We start from the raw sequence: 20,458 nt of genomic DNA, 5'->3' as shown, positions 1-20,458 counted from the left end.
TTTGGAATGCGCGGCGTTGAGGTGTACCTCCCGGTACACCTAGGTACTTACAATGATCCCCTAAAGGAACTTTCACCCCATCAACACAGTAATTAAAACTGAGAGGACTTTTCCTATTTGTGAAACTCACAACGTGACTTTTAACCCCGTTTATCATCATACCATTGCCCACCGTCCATCTCACAACACTATCGAGGTCACCCTGCAGCCGCTCACAATCTTGTAACTTATTTATTACTCTGTACAGAATAACATCATCTGCAAACAGCCTTATATCTGATTCCACTTCTTTACATATACCATTGATATATATACAAAAACATAAAGGTCCAATAATACTGCCTTGAGGAATTCCCCTCTTAATTATTACAGGGTCAGATAAAGCTTTGGCTACTCTAATCCTCTGAGTTCTATTTTCTAGAAATATAGCCACCCATTCAGTCACTCTTTTTTCTACTCGAATAGCACTCATTTTTTGCCAGAAGTCTTCCATGATCTACATTGTTACATTTGTAGGAACTACACTGCAGTCATTGTAGATCGATTCTATAAAGTAAAACTGGATTGTTGAGAGTCACCTCACGTACAGTTAACAAGTATTCAAGTGCTCATGTACCATGAATATCTAAATTGTAGGAACTTTGTTGCTAATTTCAATGTGTACAGAATGTGTTCTCTATATACAGTAAAATACATATTGATACATCAAGTACATCAGTTAATTTAACAAGGAAGAAAAAATTGTTAACATTTCTCTTTGAAGGAGAATTCTTTCCTCTAAATAAAACAGTTGAGTTACACTACAATCGATATAAAATTCAGGATATCTGACAAGGTAGGCCTAAGTAAAAAGTATACTTTTGTTGTTTATTGTTGCGTATGCTTGTGTACTGTAAAATTTCAATTCTAGAATGGTTTGGTGTTGCGTATGTAAGTTGAATGAAATTTCAATACAACAAAAGTAATTTCACGGACCCCAGCATTTCATTATACTGACATTTGACCGTTTCCACTATATTGCTTATGCCGTATGTTTCCACAGTCCTACTTTCAGGATGATGTTACACATTCTTCCTATCACAACATACACAGTTTGCTTCACACCTGATCACAAAGAGCAACATGAATGCCTAACCGCAGTCTACGGTTATACTGATTCGTTCATAGCAGTTCGTAACTTGTGACGCATTCGTCCTGACTGTCGGCACGCAAAGAACCAGTCACATCACATGCTGCCAGAGTATGGACCTCTCAATACTCTTACAGCTGACTAGCCTTTGAAAGAATTACGAAGGGGCTGTCTAGCCAAGATGGTAATGGTGTGGTCAGTTCATGCAGAAGGACGTGCGTTCGAATCCCTGCCAGGAATGATGTAGATGTTGATTCCCGTAGGGAAGTCAAAAAGTTTAAGAAACAAGATTTCCACCTGGAGTGGCACATGACCCTGAGGTTCACTAGCCTACACCTAAACCAAGTACCAGGATAATTCCTGGAGGAAAATGCAGCCAGGCAATGAGCTAAAGACTCTATCCCATTGTGTCGAGGTTACAAATAGTGAAACCCTTTCCCTTCCACTCATCCATGGGCCTTCATGGCCTGTATGTTGATGGCTTCCCTTGATCATGTTACAGCCCGTGCTATCGCAAATTGAGCATGTTTTTTTTTTGTTTTTTTTTTTTTTTTTTTTTTTTTTTTACTGAGCTCGATAGCTGCAGTCGCTTAAGTGCGGACAGTATCCAGTATTCGGGAGATTGTGGGTTCGAACCCCACTGTCGGCAGCCCTGAAAATGGTTTTCCGTGGTTTCCCATTTTCACACCAGGCAAATGCTGGAGCTGTACCTTAATTAAGGCCACGGCCGCTTCCTTCCCACTCCTAGCCCTTCCCTGTCCCATCGTCGCCGTAAGACCTATCTGTGTCGGTGCAACGTAAAGCAACTAGCAAAAAAAAAAAAAAAAAAATTGAGCATGTTTACTGTGCATGTGCAATATAGTATTTTGTGTTCACATTCGTTTATAGAACACATCTCTGCAATTTTGAAACATGCTCTGAGGAAATGGATCTGACAAACTTTGGCCTCATTTTCTCAGCAACAAGACATCCCTTTGCACTGGTCCAAACAAAATTCTACCCCTACGTTCTTCAGAGATATCGATTTTGGCACTTGTTAAAGGTATTTCAGACACACCTTATATATCATCTACAGAAACATACTGTACAATAATGATATCAGAGCAATAAACCATAGCCCTTTTGGTATCTTAGAACAGACAACAGAACACAGTTTTTCTTAAAATGGTTGTTAACTGGGATGCAAAGGTTGGAATATTGCCAGCCTCAGGGACTCACCACCAAATCCCTCACTAACTCCATGATGGCTGTCTATGAATAATTGTTCCACTGAGATGAAAGTGTGCTCCTCTTGTGTGAATTAACCATACAGAATCAATAAACACTACAAAGAAAACAAGGATTTAGATTTGAGTCCCTGGGTTGCCATATCCATTATTCTTAACATAACATTACTTCTGACCAGTAACACAAAGTGCAGCAAACATGTGGATAATTTCACTATCAACTTACAATGATGTATCCCATCCAATGAATTCTTGTAGCCATCATCATCTGGAACAGGTCTTCTACATTGAATTTACCATCAAAGTTGATGAGCCTATTGAACACATCTTGCAGTTCCGTTGGATCTTCACGGGAACTAATCTCAAAATAATATTTATTTTCAAATGTCGACACAGATCTAAGGAGTTTCAGATTAAACCGTGATAAGAGGGTGAGATAAATCATCTCTTGTGAAAGAACTCCATTTCTCAACAACTTTGACAAATAAGTTGAAATCCAGCTTAGAAGATTATGCTCTTTTTCTTCAGATACTTCAAACAAAGAGAGAACCAGAAGCAATTCTGCAAAATTTATTTCCGTAACATCATCGTGCCCTTCAATCACACCTGAAAAAAAATTAATAAAAAAACAGTAGGAACGTATTCCTTCTTATTATGTATACACTGCTGAATAAAACATGCAACATACTCAAGCACTGTGTTCAGTGGCACCAGGGCATTATATGACCATATGAGGGACTCTTGTGTTAGTGATGTATTTGTTGTTGTTGCTTGTTGTTTTAAGGGGCCTAACATTGAAGGTCATCGGCCCAAAGTGATGTATTTTGGCCATTAAAAGGTATGAACAGGATGGGTAAACAGGAGCTCAGTGACTTAGAATATTGGACAAGTACATGACTGCCACATCAGTAATATATTTTCCAGTGACATTTCAATCCATCTTAAGTTGCCCAAATTGGGAGCTGGAAATAGGTCTGTGACATAGAAACGTGTACCCACAACCACAAGAAAACCATGGTTGGGTAGGCCATATTTAATAATAACAGACAGGGATCATAGACTGCTCAAGAAGGCGATTTGAAAAAAATAATTACCACAGATCAAGTAATACAATCACCTGTGAATTTGGCAGGGCTACTAACTGTCCAACCAGCAACATGACTGAGCATCAACATCCTCTTAACTTGTCAAAACCATCAGAGTTTTTCATCTCCTTTATAAGGGAAAGTTTTTCTACTCTGATTTCCTATCCTCATTTCAAAGTCTGTCCTTTCTGTCTTTCCTATCATACTTCTTAAAAATTTCAGTTCACTGATCTGGGTTTTACTCTGCAGTCTTATAGTCATTGCCCAGGACTTTGCTGCACATCAATATGAGGTAAAAATAACACAGCTTTACACTTTCTTGGTACTTCCTTCCTCTGGATCAAGTTTTTATTTATTTATTTATTTATTTATTAGTGACAAAAGGTCCCATGAGCCTCTGGCTCGTGATAGGGACAATACAGTACATACTTTTTTAAGGCAACACAATAATTACATTTCATATACAATGGCTTTTCTGTAAAGTGACAAGTACCTTTTTTTTTTTTTTTTTTTTTTTTTTTTACATGTTAGGATCATCGTTTTTCAGAAGTACATTCAGATATTGCATGGCTGTAATATATGAAATATGGACAATATATATATTATTGAATTAATTAAAGCAAGTTATATAGAGATTATATCAAGATATCTGTAAAAGAGTAATATTCCTTCAGTTTTTTTTTCTTAAAACATATAACCAATTTAGAGTTCTTTATAACAGGAGGCAACACATTATATTCCCTAAACATTGATGATTCTATGCCTTTCACTCCATATTTTACTGAATTAGAGTGAGAGGGATATATCCTTAATGATCCTCTAGTTTCATATCCATGAATTTCACTAAAATGGGAGAAGTTAACAGTAGAATGGGTTAATTTCCTGTCTAGCTTATACATAAAGACTGCTGATGAAAATGCAATTTGTTTATGGAATGGCAGAATATTTGACTCTGAAAAAACTTCATGTGACGGTTTGAGGAAGGGGAATCCACACATGATTTTGATGGTTCTTTTTTGTAGGATTTCCAAATTATTAATGTAATCTTTCCTACATCTTCCCCAAATAAAGCTTGCATATGTTAGATGTGGGTGGATCATTGCATAATATATACACTTCAATTGTTGACGAGAAAAATTACTGTATCTTAATCTGTGCATTATTCCTATCAAAGGGGTCATTTTGCTGATTACATAATCAATATGGCTTTTCCAGGAAAGTGTTGAGTCTAATATTACACCAAGATACTTAGCTGAGTTGACTCACTCTATTACTTGGTCCTTTAGGGTAACAGTGTTAGCCGCTGTTATCTTATGGGCTGTTTTATGAAAGATTAAGTATTTTGTTTTAGTCACATTTATGATCATTTTTTTAGATAAAGCCCAGTCCGATAACTTGTCCAAGTCACAATTTATGTCTTCCATAATTTGCGTTTCACATAGGCCTTTGTAAGTTAAGATATCATCAGCAAATACTTTACATTTCCCCTTTAGTGTTAGGTTAAGTATCATTTTACTGATCTCCACGTCCAATCCTGCATCAGTTTGCTTCTCAGGAACTTAAAGCTCTCCACAATGTCAAGGTTCTGTCCCTTTATTTTTATAATTCCTTTCCCTTCCCTTTCTCCCCTAGTCAACACCATTGTTGTACTCTTTTTTCACACTGATTTTCATGCCATAATTCTCAATTATTTTGCTCAACATGTCAAACTGCCCTTGTACTTCCTCTCTGTTTGCTCCCTGCATCACAATATCATCTGCAAACAGCATTTACCTTCAGCTCCTTGTCCTCATATCTTACCGCTGTCTCTTTAACAACTGCATTCATAACCATTATGAATAACAGTGGTGACAGCACACTTTCTTGCCGTAGTCCTGTTTCATTAAAAAACCATTCCGTTCTGCCCATGTGTCTGGACACCGTCGCAATTTTTTGTACATTGCTTGCACACATAACTTGTTTTCCAAATTCTTTCCACACCTTTGCTCTGGGTACAATGTCATAATCCTCCCCCATGGCGCCAACAGCTCCAAAGGGCCACGGCCTACAAAGCGGCCGCTGCTCAGCCTGAAGGCACGCAGATTATGAGGTGTCAGGTGGTCAGCACGACATATCCTCTCGGCTGTTATTCTTGGTTTCCTAGACCGGCGCCGCCATCTCACCATCAGATAGCTCCTCAATTGTAATCACGTAGGCTGAGTGAACCTCGAACCAGCCCTCAGATCCACGTAAAAATCCTCGACCTGGCCGGGAATCAAACCTCGGGCCTCCAGGTAAGAGGCAGGTATGCTACCCCTACGCCGCGGGGCCGGCACACTATCATCAGCCTTTTCTAAATTAAGGAATGACATCACCTGTAATACCAAGCACTATTTTAATACTGTACTTAAGTGCTTCGTCATACTGTTCCTTTAGTTCGTCATAAAATCTTCTTTCTATTCTTCATCTTTTTTTTTTTTTTCTCAGAATGGGTACAGACACTTATGAAGGCATAACTGAAGCAGTGTCCTTTGATCCTCATGACACATATCTTTTCATATACTGCCTGGAATTTCAAGAGTGCATACCGTACTTCAGATTTTTGGATAGCATAAAGACAATTCCATATGTGTTCTCTGCATGTCCACTTTTATTATAACATATTCATGTTGTTCCATCACATTTAAGCTATTTCAATTTTGTACCTTTCGAGCTCATGTTCTAATTTCCCACTAGCATCTGGCTGGAAAAGACTTCTGACAGTCCAAGTTGTAATTTACAAATTATACCTCTCCTGGGTTGTTTATCTCTAAGACAAGCTTGATATTTTTTCTTCTTCTTCTGCTCCTTCTAGAATTCTCAACAAAGATTTTTTGTCAAAGTGTTGGCCTTTTGCAAAACACCCAACCTGACTAAGGTACAGCCGTAGCATTTGCCTGGTATGAATAAGGGAAACCACGGACAACCATCTTCAGGGCTGCTGACAATGGGGTTTGAACCCACTATCTCCCAAATGCAAGCTGATAGCTATGTGACACAAACCGTGCAGCCACTTGCTCAGTGCTTTTGGGGTCATCTGACCACACAAGCCCCCCCCCCATCATGACAAGGAGAGGGTACTTTTGAAGGGGCACATGAAACCACACAGTGACTGAAATAATAAGCACAAAACAACATGTCTTTGACCGTGTGTGCCAATCTCTGCACAGCCGATATAGGCTTGGTAATCAATCAATCAATCAATCAATCAATCAATCAATCAATCAATCAATCAATCAATCAATCAATCAATCAATCAATACTGATCTGCATTTAGGGCAGTCGCCCAGGTGGCAGATTCTCTATCTGTTGTTTTCCTAGCCTTTTCCTAAATGATTTCAAAGAAATTGGAAATTTATTGAACGTCTCCCTTGGTAAGTTATTCCAATCCCTAACTCCCCTTCCTATAAATGAATATTTGCCCCAATTTGTCCTCTTGAATACCAACTTTATCTTCATATTGTGATCTTTCCTACTTTTATAAACGCCACTCAAACTTATTCGTCTACCAATGTCATTCCACGCCATCTCTCCGCTGACAGCTCGGAACATACCACTTATGATACAATTCCTTTAGTTTTGCCAAATGCCACCTTTTCAATACAATACAATTTATACAACAAGTAGATCTTCAATACGGACAAGGAAAATGAAGTTTATAACCTGCAACATACCACCTAGTTGAGCAGCTCTTCTTCTTTCTCCCAATTCCTCCCAACCCAAACTTTGCAACATTTTTGTAACGCTACTCTTTTGTCGGAAATCACCCAGAACAAATCAAGCTGCTTTTCTTTAGTATATCCCCAGAAATCTGATCAATTCCAGCCGCTTTTCTAGTTTTCAACTTTTGTATCTTATTGTAAATGTCATTGTTATCACATGTAAATTTTAATACTTCTTTGGCCTTAGTCTCCTCCTCTATCTGGACATTATCCTTGTAACCAACAATCTTTACATACTGCTGACTGAATACTTCTGCCTTTTGAAGATCCTCACATACACACTCTCCTTGTTCATTAATTATTCCTGAAATGTCCTTCTTGGAACCTGTTTCTGCCTTAAAATACCTATAGATACCCTTCCATTTTTCACTAAAATTTGTATGACTGCCAATTATGCTTGCCATCATGTTATCCTTAGCTGCCTTCTTTGCTAGATTCAATTTTCTAGTAAGTTCCTTCAATTTCTCCTTACTTCCGCAGCCATTTCTAACTATTTCTTTCCAGTCTGCACCTCCTTCTTAGTATCTTTATTTCTCTATTATAATAAGGTGGGTCTTTACCATTCCTTACCACCCTTAAAGGTACAAACCTGTTTTTGCATTCCTCAACAATTTCTTTAAACCCATCCCAGAGTCTGTTTACATTTTTATTTACCGTTTTCCACCGATCATAGTTACTTTTTAGAAACTGCCTCATGCCTGCTTTATCAGCCATATGGTACTGCCTAATAGTCCTACTTTTAAGACCTTCCTTTCTATCACACTTATTTTTAACAACGACAAAAACAGCTTCATGATCACTAATACCATCTATTACTTCAGTTTCCCTATAGAGCTCATCTGGTTTTATCAGCAACACATCCAGAATATTTTTCCCTCTGATTGGTTCCATCACTTTCTAAATCAGCTGTCCTTCCCATATTAACTTATTTGCCATTTGTTGGTCATGCTTCCTGTCGTTCGCATTTCCTTCCCAATTGACATCTGGCAAATTCAGATCTCCTGCTACAATCACATTTCTTTCCATGTCGTTTCCCACATAGCCGACTATCCTATCAAATAATTCCGAATCCGCGTCAGTGCTACCCTTTCCCGGTCTGTACACTCCAAATATATCAAGTTGCCTATTATCTTTAGAAATGAGCCTTACACCTAGAATTTCAATCTTTAACATTTTCGTAGCTTACAAATTCTTCTTTCACCAGACTGAATACTCCCCCTCCCACCATTCCTATCCTATCTCTATGATACACACTCCAGTGCCGTGAGAAAATTTCTGCATCCATTATATCATTTCTCAGCCATGATTCAACTCCTATTACAATATATGGTAAATATATATCTATTAAATTACTTAATTCTATTCCTTTCTTTACAATACTTCTACAGTTCAACACTAACAATTTTATGTCATTCCTACTTGATTTCAAGTTCCCTTTTCCCTTATCACCGCTCCCTAGGCCACCCCGTTTCCCTGAATGTACCTCCCTATTACTCTTCCAAACAAATTTCCTAACTTATACGTACCACTGCGATTTAACCCATTTGTCGACGTTAACATCTGAATATTGTCGATCTTATATCGGTAAATCGGAAGAATATTTTTGAGGTGCTTTGTTTACAGTTCATTGTTTGATACTTAATGCACAGCACGAAGACAAGAAAAACTTGGTTTCGCACTTTATCGTGTGGCTGCGTATGAAATAGCATTCCGTATACACTCAAGAGGATGACGTTTCCGTCGCCGTGAGTAATATTTTCTTATAATATTGTTACAGTTGAAGGTAAGATCAGACTGTTGTGTTAAACGTAATAACGAAACATGCCTTTAAATTATTTTAAATTCATTTGTGGCTGATTTATAGTTGGTTTTGTCTAGCAGAGCACGGAAGTTCCACGTCGACATATGTCGACAGTGGCCGCGAATGGGATTGCCTCAGTACTGATGTATAATTTTCATTTATTCTTCACAGATTGACCGTCGATCAGATCGTAAGCATCCTGGAGGAATCAGAAGACATCCTCGATGCTAATATATACACAGAACCACCTGAAACTGCTTTCCACAGTGACGGGGATAGCGATGATGATGAGTCATGTGGAGATATAAACGGACTCTCTGGTAATCAACTCCAGGCTGGTGCTGAACTAGTGTGTACAAAAATAAGTGAACTTTACCGTTTGACCCCAAAGGGAAAAGAGGAAAATTTAGACCTTCTCAGCTTCACATGGTACATCGTTAGGGCATATATCCGATCTTATGCCACTACGCGTCCTAACGCAGGAAGACTGAGTACGAAAGTATCTTCATGCGTGTTGCCAGAAGTGCGTTTCGATGGGGTATCCCACTACCTCGAAACAAGAGAGAACAAGTGCGGTACACTCAATGTGGTAAAGCTGCTAGGAAACAGTGCAAAACATGTAACGTTGGCTGCCACGTCCTTTGCTTCGAGGCATTTCACTGACACTAAACCAGACTGGATGGCGAAAAGCAGAGTGTAACCTCAAAACACAGACTAAACTATTTTGAAGTTCTACTCCTTTTTTCCTTTTTTGCCATTTTCAGAGTGATCATAAACCAAACCAAACCCCATGGCACTACAGCCCTTGAAGGGCCTTGGCCTGCCAAGCGACCGCTGCTCAGCCCGAAGGCCTGCAGATTACGAGGTGTCGTGTGGTCAGCACGACGAATCCTCTTGGCAGTTATTCTTGGCTTTCTAGACCGGGGCCGCTATCTCACTGTCAGATAGCTCCTCAATTCTAATCACGTAGGCTGAGTGGACCTCGAACCAGCCCTCAGGTCCAGGTAAAAATGTGACCTGGCCAGGAATCGAACCCGGGGCCTCCAGGTAAGAGACAGGCACGCTACCCCTACACCACGGGGCCGGCTCAGAGTGATCATACTTGCTCAAAATTGGGTATTGCGTGTATAACAAGTACTAAAAACATACGAATATTGTCCTCTTGTTTTGAAACAGCGTGCATTCTCAATTGAGACAAAACTTTTCTTCATTATGTTTTGAATCATATATTTTGTAATATTTTGTGCTTTTTCAACACTTTTGTGACCAATATTTACTAAGTGATTAATTATTACATTCATATGAGCTTACACAGTATTCCACTGATAACAATTTCAGCTTTCTTAAACTTCATCCGTGCTGCATTTACCAGATCCCACACATCTCCAACTATGTTGATACTTATATCAGCTTGCCTTACGTTGTTGGTACCAACGTGAAACACTACCACCTTCTTCTTCCCCTCCTCCCTCTCTTCTAGTTTCCTCAACATCTGCCTCAACCTAATTCCTGGATAACATTCTACCCTGGTTCTCTTTCCTCCACAAACTTTCCCCATGTGTCTAACGATGGAATCCCCCATGACCAGAGCCCCAACCCTACCCATCTCATTTGATCCCCTCCCCTCCTGGTCAGCCCTTTCTTTCCTGATAGCTGCAGAAGCTACTTCCTCCTCCCTTTTCTCCTTCCCATGACCCTGTTCCACCTGTCTTTTCCTATCCTCTACTCTACATTTCCCTTTCCTACCTTTTCCCTTCCTCCTACTTCCACACATCTCAGCAACAGTTCCCTGTCCCTTATCTTCCCTCTGTTGTTCTACCTGCCGTGACTCGTACCGATTTCGCACTGACACCTGTCCTGAATTCTGATCCTGAATAGAGCCCTTGGCCTGCAATCTCCTTCCCCTTACAACATTAGACCACCTGTCTTCTACAACTCCCCCCTTTCCTTCCCCTCTTGTACACCTACTGTAACCTGTACATTGTTTGAGGGAGTCCTATCTTCCTTCCATTCTTCTGTGAGAATCCTAATCATCTCCCTCAAACTCTCCAACTCCTCCCTCATACCCCTCAATGCCTCGCCACACCCACAGTTTGTACACTCGCGCTCCTTAGCCATTCTTTAAGGAAAAAATGAAAATAAAAATAAAATAACTTATTTGCAAAAAATAAATGAACGGAGGGATATACTGTCTGGGATAGTACTCAAAGATTACACTACAATAAGGTAATTAATATACGACTACACTACAATACTACTTAGTCGTACTCTATTTTTTATCCTACAAAACCTAACAGGATAAAAACTGCTGTTAATTACTGAATATCATAAGTAATACACAAGAACTACACAATTCCAAACTGCAATTAAGCCTATCCTAATTACAACAACAGAATTTTAGTAAGAGTTTCTACGGATACCTCTACTACACCAGTACTACACAAATATTTTACAATAATAAAATAAGCACACTAAATTCTAGTAGGATAGTACTGTACTGTACTCGTGTACTACTGTAATTAAGTTGGAGTCAACAATCTGAACTCCTACTGCAATTTACAATTTAATGCACAATGTGGTGCTCTTGTTGTGATGGTGGAGGTACAAAATGTGCTACATACACCCATCATATTCAAAGTGTTATCAAACTCTTGACGCCCCCTAATGCTCAACCATTCATTTTGGGACATGGGTCACCTCATGAAAAACTATCAGTTTTCTATCCTGTACGAGATACTAAGTGCTAATACCAATATAACGGTCCGCTATTGGACTCTATAAATTTTCCAGCCAACTCACTCTTGGTTGCCTGCGTTTCACCCTCGTGTGCTAAGCTAGGCTCATCAGTTGGGACTAGCACAACACCCAAGACGCAAGGCTAGTGCACACCGTGGAGGCCACTGCATAGGCCACCTGAAGCCACCTATGAGAATTAACATCTGTATTATACTAGGTGCTGTCGGTGTTATTTTTGACCACCCGGGAGAGGGGCATCCAGTGAAAAGGATTAAAACAATGACACATATTGTGTTGCAGTGGTGACGGCATGCCTACAGCAGCAGCAAGGCTGCTTATGTTTCTTTAATACAAACCAAGGCAGTGGTTAATCCTTTTCTTTTTGGAATCACTGTTAAACACAGTCAGTTTAAACTACTTTGTTACATTCTCATTGTGCATGTGTCTTTTCTGCCTGTTTTCTACTGTTGTTAATTTTTTCTAAAGTTACATTTTCCCAAAATTTGAAAATCTCAGATTTTTCGGTGGGCCCAGACCCACCTCGTCCACTCACTGAACCCGCCACTGTTGCTTAGTGAGAGAATCTGCACAAGTTGTGCAGGAGGCTTAACAAGGTTAAGTAAACACTGAGTATCATTGAAAATTGGTGACGTACAGTGAGGTCAAGCAAACCATGCGCTGTTTGGTTAAGTAGGTTCTGAGACATTCATATCACTGTACGGGTGTGGCAGAAACAGTTTTGACATTTGTTAAACATCCATTGTAACAAGTATTTGTACTTTTCCTTCTTTACCCCTGATTGTTAAACCTAGTCTCCATTTCCATCCCTCCCTCTCCTCCAATCCCAAGCTACGTCTCTTCCTTCATTCCAACCCCTCTTACTGCATTTCCTAGTTCCTCATGTCTTGCTAGACTAGAGTTGCTGAGCTGGGCATCCATGAAGGCTAGCCCAGCGTGGCCCGGCTCGCACGACGTAGATGCGGGCAGTTTATGTACCAAGCGTACATCACAGCCAAGCGAGAGAGTGAACACACTCATCGCAACACATGAGCAGTGACGTTCGATTGTGATTACAAAACTCTCCTTGCACCATCAATGAAATCTTTATTAGAGTACAGTGTTAGGGAAGGAGAAAAAAAAAAGGCACTACAATCACAAGAAAAACCAACCTTTCATAAATAATAATGTTATTGTTTTTACATCAAAAAAGAAAAACCCAAAACCCTTGGTCAAACAGCCCCGAAGGGCCATGGCTTACCAAGCGACCGCTGCTCAGCCCGAAGGCCTGCAGATTACGAGGTGTCATGTGGGCAGCATGACGAATCCTCACGGCCATTATTTGTGGCTCTCTAGACCGTTTTTACGTCACACTAACTACTTTTACCGTTTTTTTTTTTTTTTTTTTTTGAGAGGTCTAGGTGCCAGAATTTTGTCCCGCAGTTCTTTTGCATGCCAGTAAATGTACCCACATGGGGCTGACGTATTTGAGCACATTCAAATACCACCAGACTTAGCCTTTCATAAATATTAGGGTTTGATGTGTACTGCACTCGATATTCATAGGCACGGTTTAATTTTCGTATATTTACACATTCAAAGAAAACTTTTTTTTTTTACATTTTTTTACAATTTGCTTAATGTTGCATCAACACAGATAGGTATTATGGTGACAATGGGGTAGGAAAGGCCTAGGAGTGGAAAGGAAGGGGACGTGGCCTTAATTAAGGTATAGCCCCAGCATTTGCCTGGTGTGAAAATGAGAAACCACAGAAACCCATCTTCAGGGCTTTAAAAAGGTGAAAGAATGAGTGTAGTCTCCTAATTCAATACGTCATAATATTCCATCATTGGACGGAGTAATCAAGTTCAAACATGTTTCGGCTCGTTTGAACCATCTTCAATCTCAAAACAAAGGTTACCAAATTAGGGCAAGACTTACGCTTTTTGAAAAAATGCTTGATCAATAACGTAACCCCCAATTTTCTAAAATTTACCAAGAAAACTCATTGGAACTCATTGGAACACAGAAAAAACTCGCGCGACTCAGCTTAAAACCGATAAAATCTGGATTAAAGATGAAATCAAATTTCTCAATACAATGAAATATCTTCTGAACCACAAACTATATGAAACTCATTTAGAAGTTTCCACTCTCCTTTGCCCCCTTGAATGGACGTCCTTTCAATTACATATCTCTAACAAACTTAACCTCACTTTGTTAAAGAAACAAAACACACTCGACAAAAATGGAATGCTTTTTCAAAAACAACACTTAACAAACACAACACCCCAAATAACATAAAGCTAAATGATTTTCACCAACCTGTAGTATACTTAAGTAAAATCAATCTTGATACCGATGATCTCGATGTGCTGAGCAAGGGACCTAAACATAATTGGGGTAATCCTTCTAACCGTGATAATTTAATTTCCACCATAGCTGAATCTGAATTGGCCATTAATAAATTACCAATAAACATACAAGAAGAGGTTCGATATGAAGTCAAACGCAAGCTATCTTCCATCCTTAATCAACAACAAACCATTAAACCCAACATGAAGATGGCTCAAATGAGCCAAAACATGTTTGAACTTGATTACTCCATCTAATGATGGAATATATGATATATTGAATTAGGAGGATACACTCATTTTTTCACCTTTGTAAAGTGAAAACCGTCAATACAGAATGATTCTAATATCTTGTAATAAAACAATCTTCAGGGCTGTCGACAGTGGGGTTCAAACCCACTATCTCTTGGATACAACCTCAGAGTTGTGAGCGCCTAACCACATGGCCAACTTGCCTGGTCAAAGAAAACTGATACATTACAGGTTTCATGTTAAATTGTACAAATATATGGAGATGAAGCGTGCAAGCTATGATTTACAATGTCTTAGATGGGAATGACAAAATTTCCACTAAGAAAAGTAAAATTCCTGTTATTCATTCTGTAAACATCACTCAGCCTGGCTTAAAAGTAAAATACTCTTCTGAAAGTCACCAATGTATTAGTACATAACACATACTAAATATTGACAAAATGTACTTGTATTTTTGGTGGTTAAACTTAGAATAAAAATTATACTCACAGCTACTTCCACTTCCAACAGAAGGCATGCCCTTGAGTTCAAGGTATTGGAAACCACTCTTGAGACACTCAGCGTATAATTCTTGCAATTCATTATCAGTTCTTGCAAAAAATGGACACCACAAACACAGAAGATGCTGAATGATAGTGTTTGCAGACACTGCATCCTTCATCAAACGTCTGCAGAGAAAGCTGTGTGCTTCCACTGACAAACCATCAACACTTTCCTTAATCTGGTCTGCATGTATGACCAAGTCATACAGATGACATAAATTCTGTAATGATTCAAGATAATAGTTTGTGAGAAGCTATTGCATAGATTACACTAGCATAAGCTGTCAGGGGTTTTTCCAGTATATTAGACACCACTATGATCAGCAGCCCTTGACTGGATGAAATGATACGAATAGGATGGGCTGCAATACATTTACAGCAGGGAGTAGGCTAGATAGTGGCACTGTTATTGGCTAGCCTAACTTATTTTTTTTTTTACAAATGAAGTGAAGCTGCAGTATGGCAACTTGTGTTCACAACAAGATGACATAGACTGCACAGGGACTGCCACAAGTCTACTCAGGTCATTTCATCCTCATAAGCATTACTAAAGATTTGTGATACTGGGAGGAGTGCATCACTTGTAATATTATGGGTTAATTTTGAAAATGAGATTATTTTTGGACTGCTCTACAACACAATTACTTTTTTGTTTTTGTTTTATTACTATTTACCTTATGTCGCACTGACACAGATAGGTCTTATGCTTGCTTGTTGTTTAAAGGGGCCTAACATCGAAGGTCATCGGCCCAAATAGGTCTTATGGTGACAATGGGATAGGAAAGGCCTAGGAATGGGAAGGAAGTGGCCGTGACCTTAATTAATGTACAGACCCAGCATTAGCCTGGTGTGAAAATAGGAAACCACAGAAAAACATCATCAGGGCTGCCAACAGAGGGGTTCAAGCCCACTATCTTCCGGATGCAAGCTCACAGCTGTGTACCACAACAACACAATTATGAAGATTTTTCTCTCTGTTATAGCTGAAGCCATTTCCTTTCAGTTTTGACTTAGTTAATCTATGTAACTGTACTAATGTATTGTTAATAAGGTTGCCAGTGTCGACTCAGTTAAATGTAGCTTACAAGATTTTCAGTCTGTTGAACATACAAGTTCGATATATACTGTATATATATTTATTACACTACAATGAAACCTGTAAAAAAAAACCACCACTATTAAACCAGGAATAAAAATACACACTATTAAACAAAGAATGACATGTTCCATTCTTAGAAGAACATCAGATCCTATCAAGTCATACTCAAGTCACACCAAGTTCCAAATTTCAAATTCCTAGGTGTTTAGACAGAAATAAACATAAATATTTCCAATTATTGAATGTGACTTGATAGAACCTGATGATGTTCTTTTAAGAACGAAACTTGTCATTCATGTTTAACCTTTTCACTGCCGAGTTTTGATGACCAGGTAAACCCTCTGGGCCTGTTCTTTTTTCAAGGAAGAAGCACTTTTACAGATACATTTTTACTGTTACTATTAATGGAATGCATATCGTCCCCTTATGCCTTTGCTGGCAAGACCTAGTGTTGACAATGCATTCTGTCTTCTGGTGTGGGCTAGAGTAATTTTGTTACTTTCACTGATCTGTCTCAGTCTTATCCTTGGCTTTGACAATATGAAAGTGTCTGAGGTATGAGCGATACTAGTAATGCCATTCCTTACACAGCCAGTTCCTGCTATGAATGGTGTGAATATGTTGCTCATAGGGTCGGTTGCTGCGGTATTTCAGTGGGCTTGGCAGACTGATGTGTATTACCAACAGCTGGCTCAGTGAGGAAAGCAACGGAAAACTACCGCACTCCCCATTTCCCCAGTACGCCTCTTCAGTGACGCCTAGGCCATCTATGACAGCTAATGGTAGAGCTCTTGAGGATCCAACCAGCCTTCGGACTGAGGACTGAACATACATACATCGTCCCCTTAGCCCCGCAGCCCAATACGGGGTCAGAGATGAAGTGAGATTATATTTTACAGCATACTTTTACGGCCAGATTCCCTTCCTGATGCAAACCTCATTTGAGAATATAATGAATATGAAATGAATGATGGTGAATGAAACTAGGTAAGAAGGAGGAGGAATCGGCTGTGGCTTATAAATAGGAACTGCCCCGGCATTTGCTTGGGAGTGCAAAAGGGAAAGAGAAAAAAAAAAGAACACTCTCAGGACAGCTGATGGTGGGGTTCGAACCCTACTCGCCTGCCGAATGCAGAGCTTGGCTCCATAGCAGTATGCATGTTAACATGCACGGCTACTCCGCTCAAAGAAAATTGTTGATCAAAGAACTGGTATTATCAAGATCATTAGCATTTGAGAGGAAAAAACAAATATCTGAGGAGGGGGTGACAATTTTGCATGAGATTCATCATTACTACTCACACTTTCTTCTCTTAACCCATTCCCTTTTCCAAATTCTCTCTGGGTAGGGTAGTGTACCAAAGCCCTCAATCTTTCCACCATTCCTCTTCTAGTACTTTATTGCTATCGACTGCTCTATTTGCAATACAGTCCACAACAGGCCTCTTTGCAGTCTCCGTATCCATTAATGTTCTCTTTGGTATTCTATCTCCTGGCATTCTCATCATGTGTCCAAACCATTTTAGCTTTGCTATATCAATCTCTTCTTGAAGTTTACCCACTCCCACGCTTCTTCTCATTTCGTATTCTATCTCGTCTTGTTTTCCCTGTATGCTCCTCAAGAATCTCATTTCAGCTGCTTGTATCTTATTTTGGTTCTGCTTGGTCAACGTCCAGGCTGCTGAAGCATAGGTCAATACAGGTTTGTAATAGGACGAGTATAAAACCTTTTTTGCACTTCATAGGTACATCCTTGTTCCATAAAATGTCTCTCACACACTGGTAGAAACGTCTTAAATCAATTTCTCCATCCAAGTTTCCATCTTGTGATATCATGCTGCCCAAATATTTTTAAAAAATTTACAACTTCAAGAGGTTCATTTCCTATTTTTATCACTCCCCTGGATTTTCTGTAACCTCATCATGATCAAAGCCTTGCTTTTTGCAGTCCTAATCTTCATTCAAAAATTTCTTATCTCCTCATTCCTCATTCCATGTCCGTACTTCCTCTTCATTATCTCCCCAAACTACAATGCCATCAGCAGAGAGCATAGACTTTACTTGCTCACCCATTATCTTCTCCTTGATATTATGTAGAATTCTATCCATGATGATAATGAAGATTAAGGGAGACAATACACTTCCCTGTCTTAAGCCTGTCTCAACTCTGAACCATTCAGTTTGACCCACTTTGGTTCTAATACAGCTTTCGCAATTTTGATACAATGCTATTACCATCTGCATTGTTTCATTCCCAATCTGTGCCTCTGTCCATGTTTTCCATACCAGATTCCTTGGGACACTGTCATATGCTTTTTCAATATCTAGAAACGTTACTACCATGTCCTTTCCGTATTCCCAATACCTTTCCATCACTTGACGCAATGTAAATATTGGGTCAAATGTGGACCTGCCTCTTCTGAATCCATACCAGTCTTCTGCCAATTTTTCCTCCACTCTGTCTCTTATTTGATTATCCAAGATTCTTTCAAGGATCTTAGTTGTATGAGGTATAAGTGTCACTCCTCGGTAATTTTCACATGGCTTCCTGTCTCCTTTCTTGAAAACTGACATAATGACCCTCTTTCGTCCACTCTTTTCTCTCCATATCACTCTGAAGAGTCTATACAGTACAACCACTGTAAACCAACTGCTCCTGCTGCTATTATCATTTCCATGGTGACCTTGTCAATTCCAGCTGCCCTGCCTCGTTTCATTTTTTTTAGTGGCCCACTCAAATCTCTGCCATGGACACCTCGTTTTCCTTATCTTCCATCTGCACTAAATCTGGTTCTTCTATTTCTCCTTGTACTGAGGTACTTTGCACGTTGTAAAGCTGTTCAAAGTATTTTCCCCACCTCTGCAATATATCCTGCTTCTGTGTCATCACTTCCTCCTCCTCAACATCATTTCTTCACTCCAGCAAGCCGGGTGCAGTTGTGTACGAGCCTCCTTCAGTTTGTCCTATCCATCCACAGATGCTGTTCATAAATGCGACACCAGTTCACATCTCTAATTTCAAGGTCCTTTAATATCTGTTTTTCCCAAACATCATGAGGTCTTCCTCTTGGTCTCTTCTCAGGAACATTGTGGTCAAAGTATGGTCGAGGAGTCCTGTGAGGGTCCATTCTTTTCATGTGACCATACCATTGTAATCTCTTCACTTCTAGAGTCGCCAGCAAGCTTCTTTCCAATCCAAGCAGTTGCCGGATATCCACATTCCTTATTTTATCCATTTTTGTTTTGTGTAGACAAGAACAGAGGAACTTCGTTTCTGTTGCCTGAAGACAACTCTTTGTTGGTCCAGTAAGTGTTGCTGCTTCCAGGCCATACGTCAATATAAGTACTAGATATATTTTGTACAAGCTGATCTTGGAAACTAACAGAAATGTTTCATCCCAAAGTATTTGACGTACAGCGTGATAGAATTTGGAAGCTTTCTGTATTCTGTTGCTAATCTCTTGATGTATGGTATTGTCTGATGACAGAACACTACCTAAATACTGGAAGTTGTCTACAATATCCATCTCCTCATCTCCAATTCTTAGGTGAACAGTTGGAGAGTTTCTAGTCATCACCAAGCCAACTGTCTTCGTTTTGCTGATTTTGAGACCTACGGTTGTAAAAGCTTCATGCCAGAGATCTAGTCTAGTTTGTACTTCTGCTTCTGTCTCACATCCTTTCTTTTAACCGCTTTTAAAACTTAATCCATTAAGATTATGAAGAGAAGTGGTTAAAGTTGCTGTACTCCACTCTTTGTTTCGAACCAACCTGACCTTCCAACCTGGACCTGGACACAACACTTGGTTTCATCATATAATCGTACTCGTGCTATGATGTCATTGGACACTTTCTTACGTCTCAAACATTCCCATATATGCCTGCGTGGTACATGGTCAAATGCTTTCTCGATGTCCTCCTGCTCATTTTTAATGAAGTTAGCACCTTCACCTGGATTTTTCTTCTTTTTTAACCACTGGAATAAGATCTTTTAGCTTCAGGTTGTATCTTCTTGCAGAGATTCAGTGAATTTTTGCCAGCATTTCTTTTCCTTTCCTTGAACCACCTTGGAGCACTCCTTCTTGCAGTGCCTATATTCTGTTTTGCATTCTGTTGTTCTGTTTCTCAGCCATCTTTTCCAAGCCTGTTTCTTCCACTTTATATCTTTTACCCTGTCAATCCACCAGGGCGTTTCTTGATTTTTCTTCCTTCCTGATAATCTTCCACAGGTCTTTTCCGCAGACTCCACCATGACTGTTTTAAAGTATGCCCATTCTTCTTTGATCCTTCCGATGTCTTCCTTAGGTATACTTAATGTGTGTCTGGAACTCTTCATTTATTTCCTTCTCCTGCAATTCCCGCACCCTTAGTTTTCTCTGCCTAATCTCAGTGTCATCTTTTGTATCTTTTCCATCTTTAACTTAGCTATCACAACTCTGTGATCACCTTCAAAAGATTCACTTGGGAGGGCTGTTACATCTACCAACATTTTCTTG

The 20,458-nt window shown here is 39.5% G+C and overlaps 1 protein-coding gene across 1 annotated transcript in view; it reads right to left on the bottom strand.

Annotated features, from left to right (window-relative positions):
- Sptz (Spastizin) overlaps positions 1-20,458 on the bottom strand; it is a 713,541-nt gene that overhangs the window by 656,302 nt on the left and 36,781 nt on the right. Inside the window, exons 3-4 of the mRNA XM_067139843.2 lie at positions 14,811-15,084; positions 2,582-2,961 (exon numbers count right to left, since the gene is read on the bottom strand). Of these exons, the coding sequence (XP_066995944.2) occupies positions 2,582-2,961; positions 14,811-15,084 (654 nt within the window). The remainder of the gene's footprint in view (positions 1-2,581; positions 2,962-14,810; positions 15,085-20,458) is intronic.

This window comes from Anabrus simplex, chromosome 2 (assembly GCF_040414725.1).
Source record: "Anabrus simplex isolate iqAnaSimp1 chromosome 2, ASM4041472v1, whole genome shotgun sequence".
NCBI lineage: Eukaryota > Metazoa > Arthropoda > Insecta > Orthoptera > Tettigoniidae > Anabrus > Anabrus simplex.
Note: the sequence above shows the minus strand (reverse complement) of the source record. Positions and strands in the feature narration are given on the sequence as shown.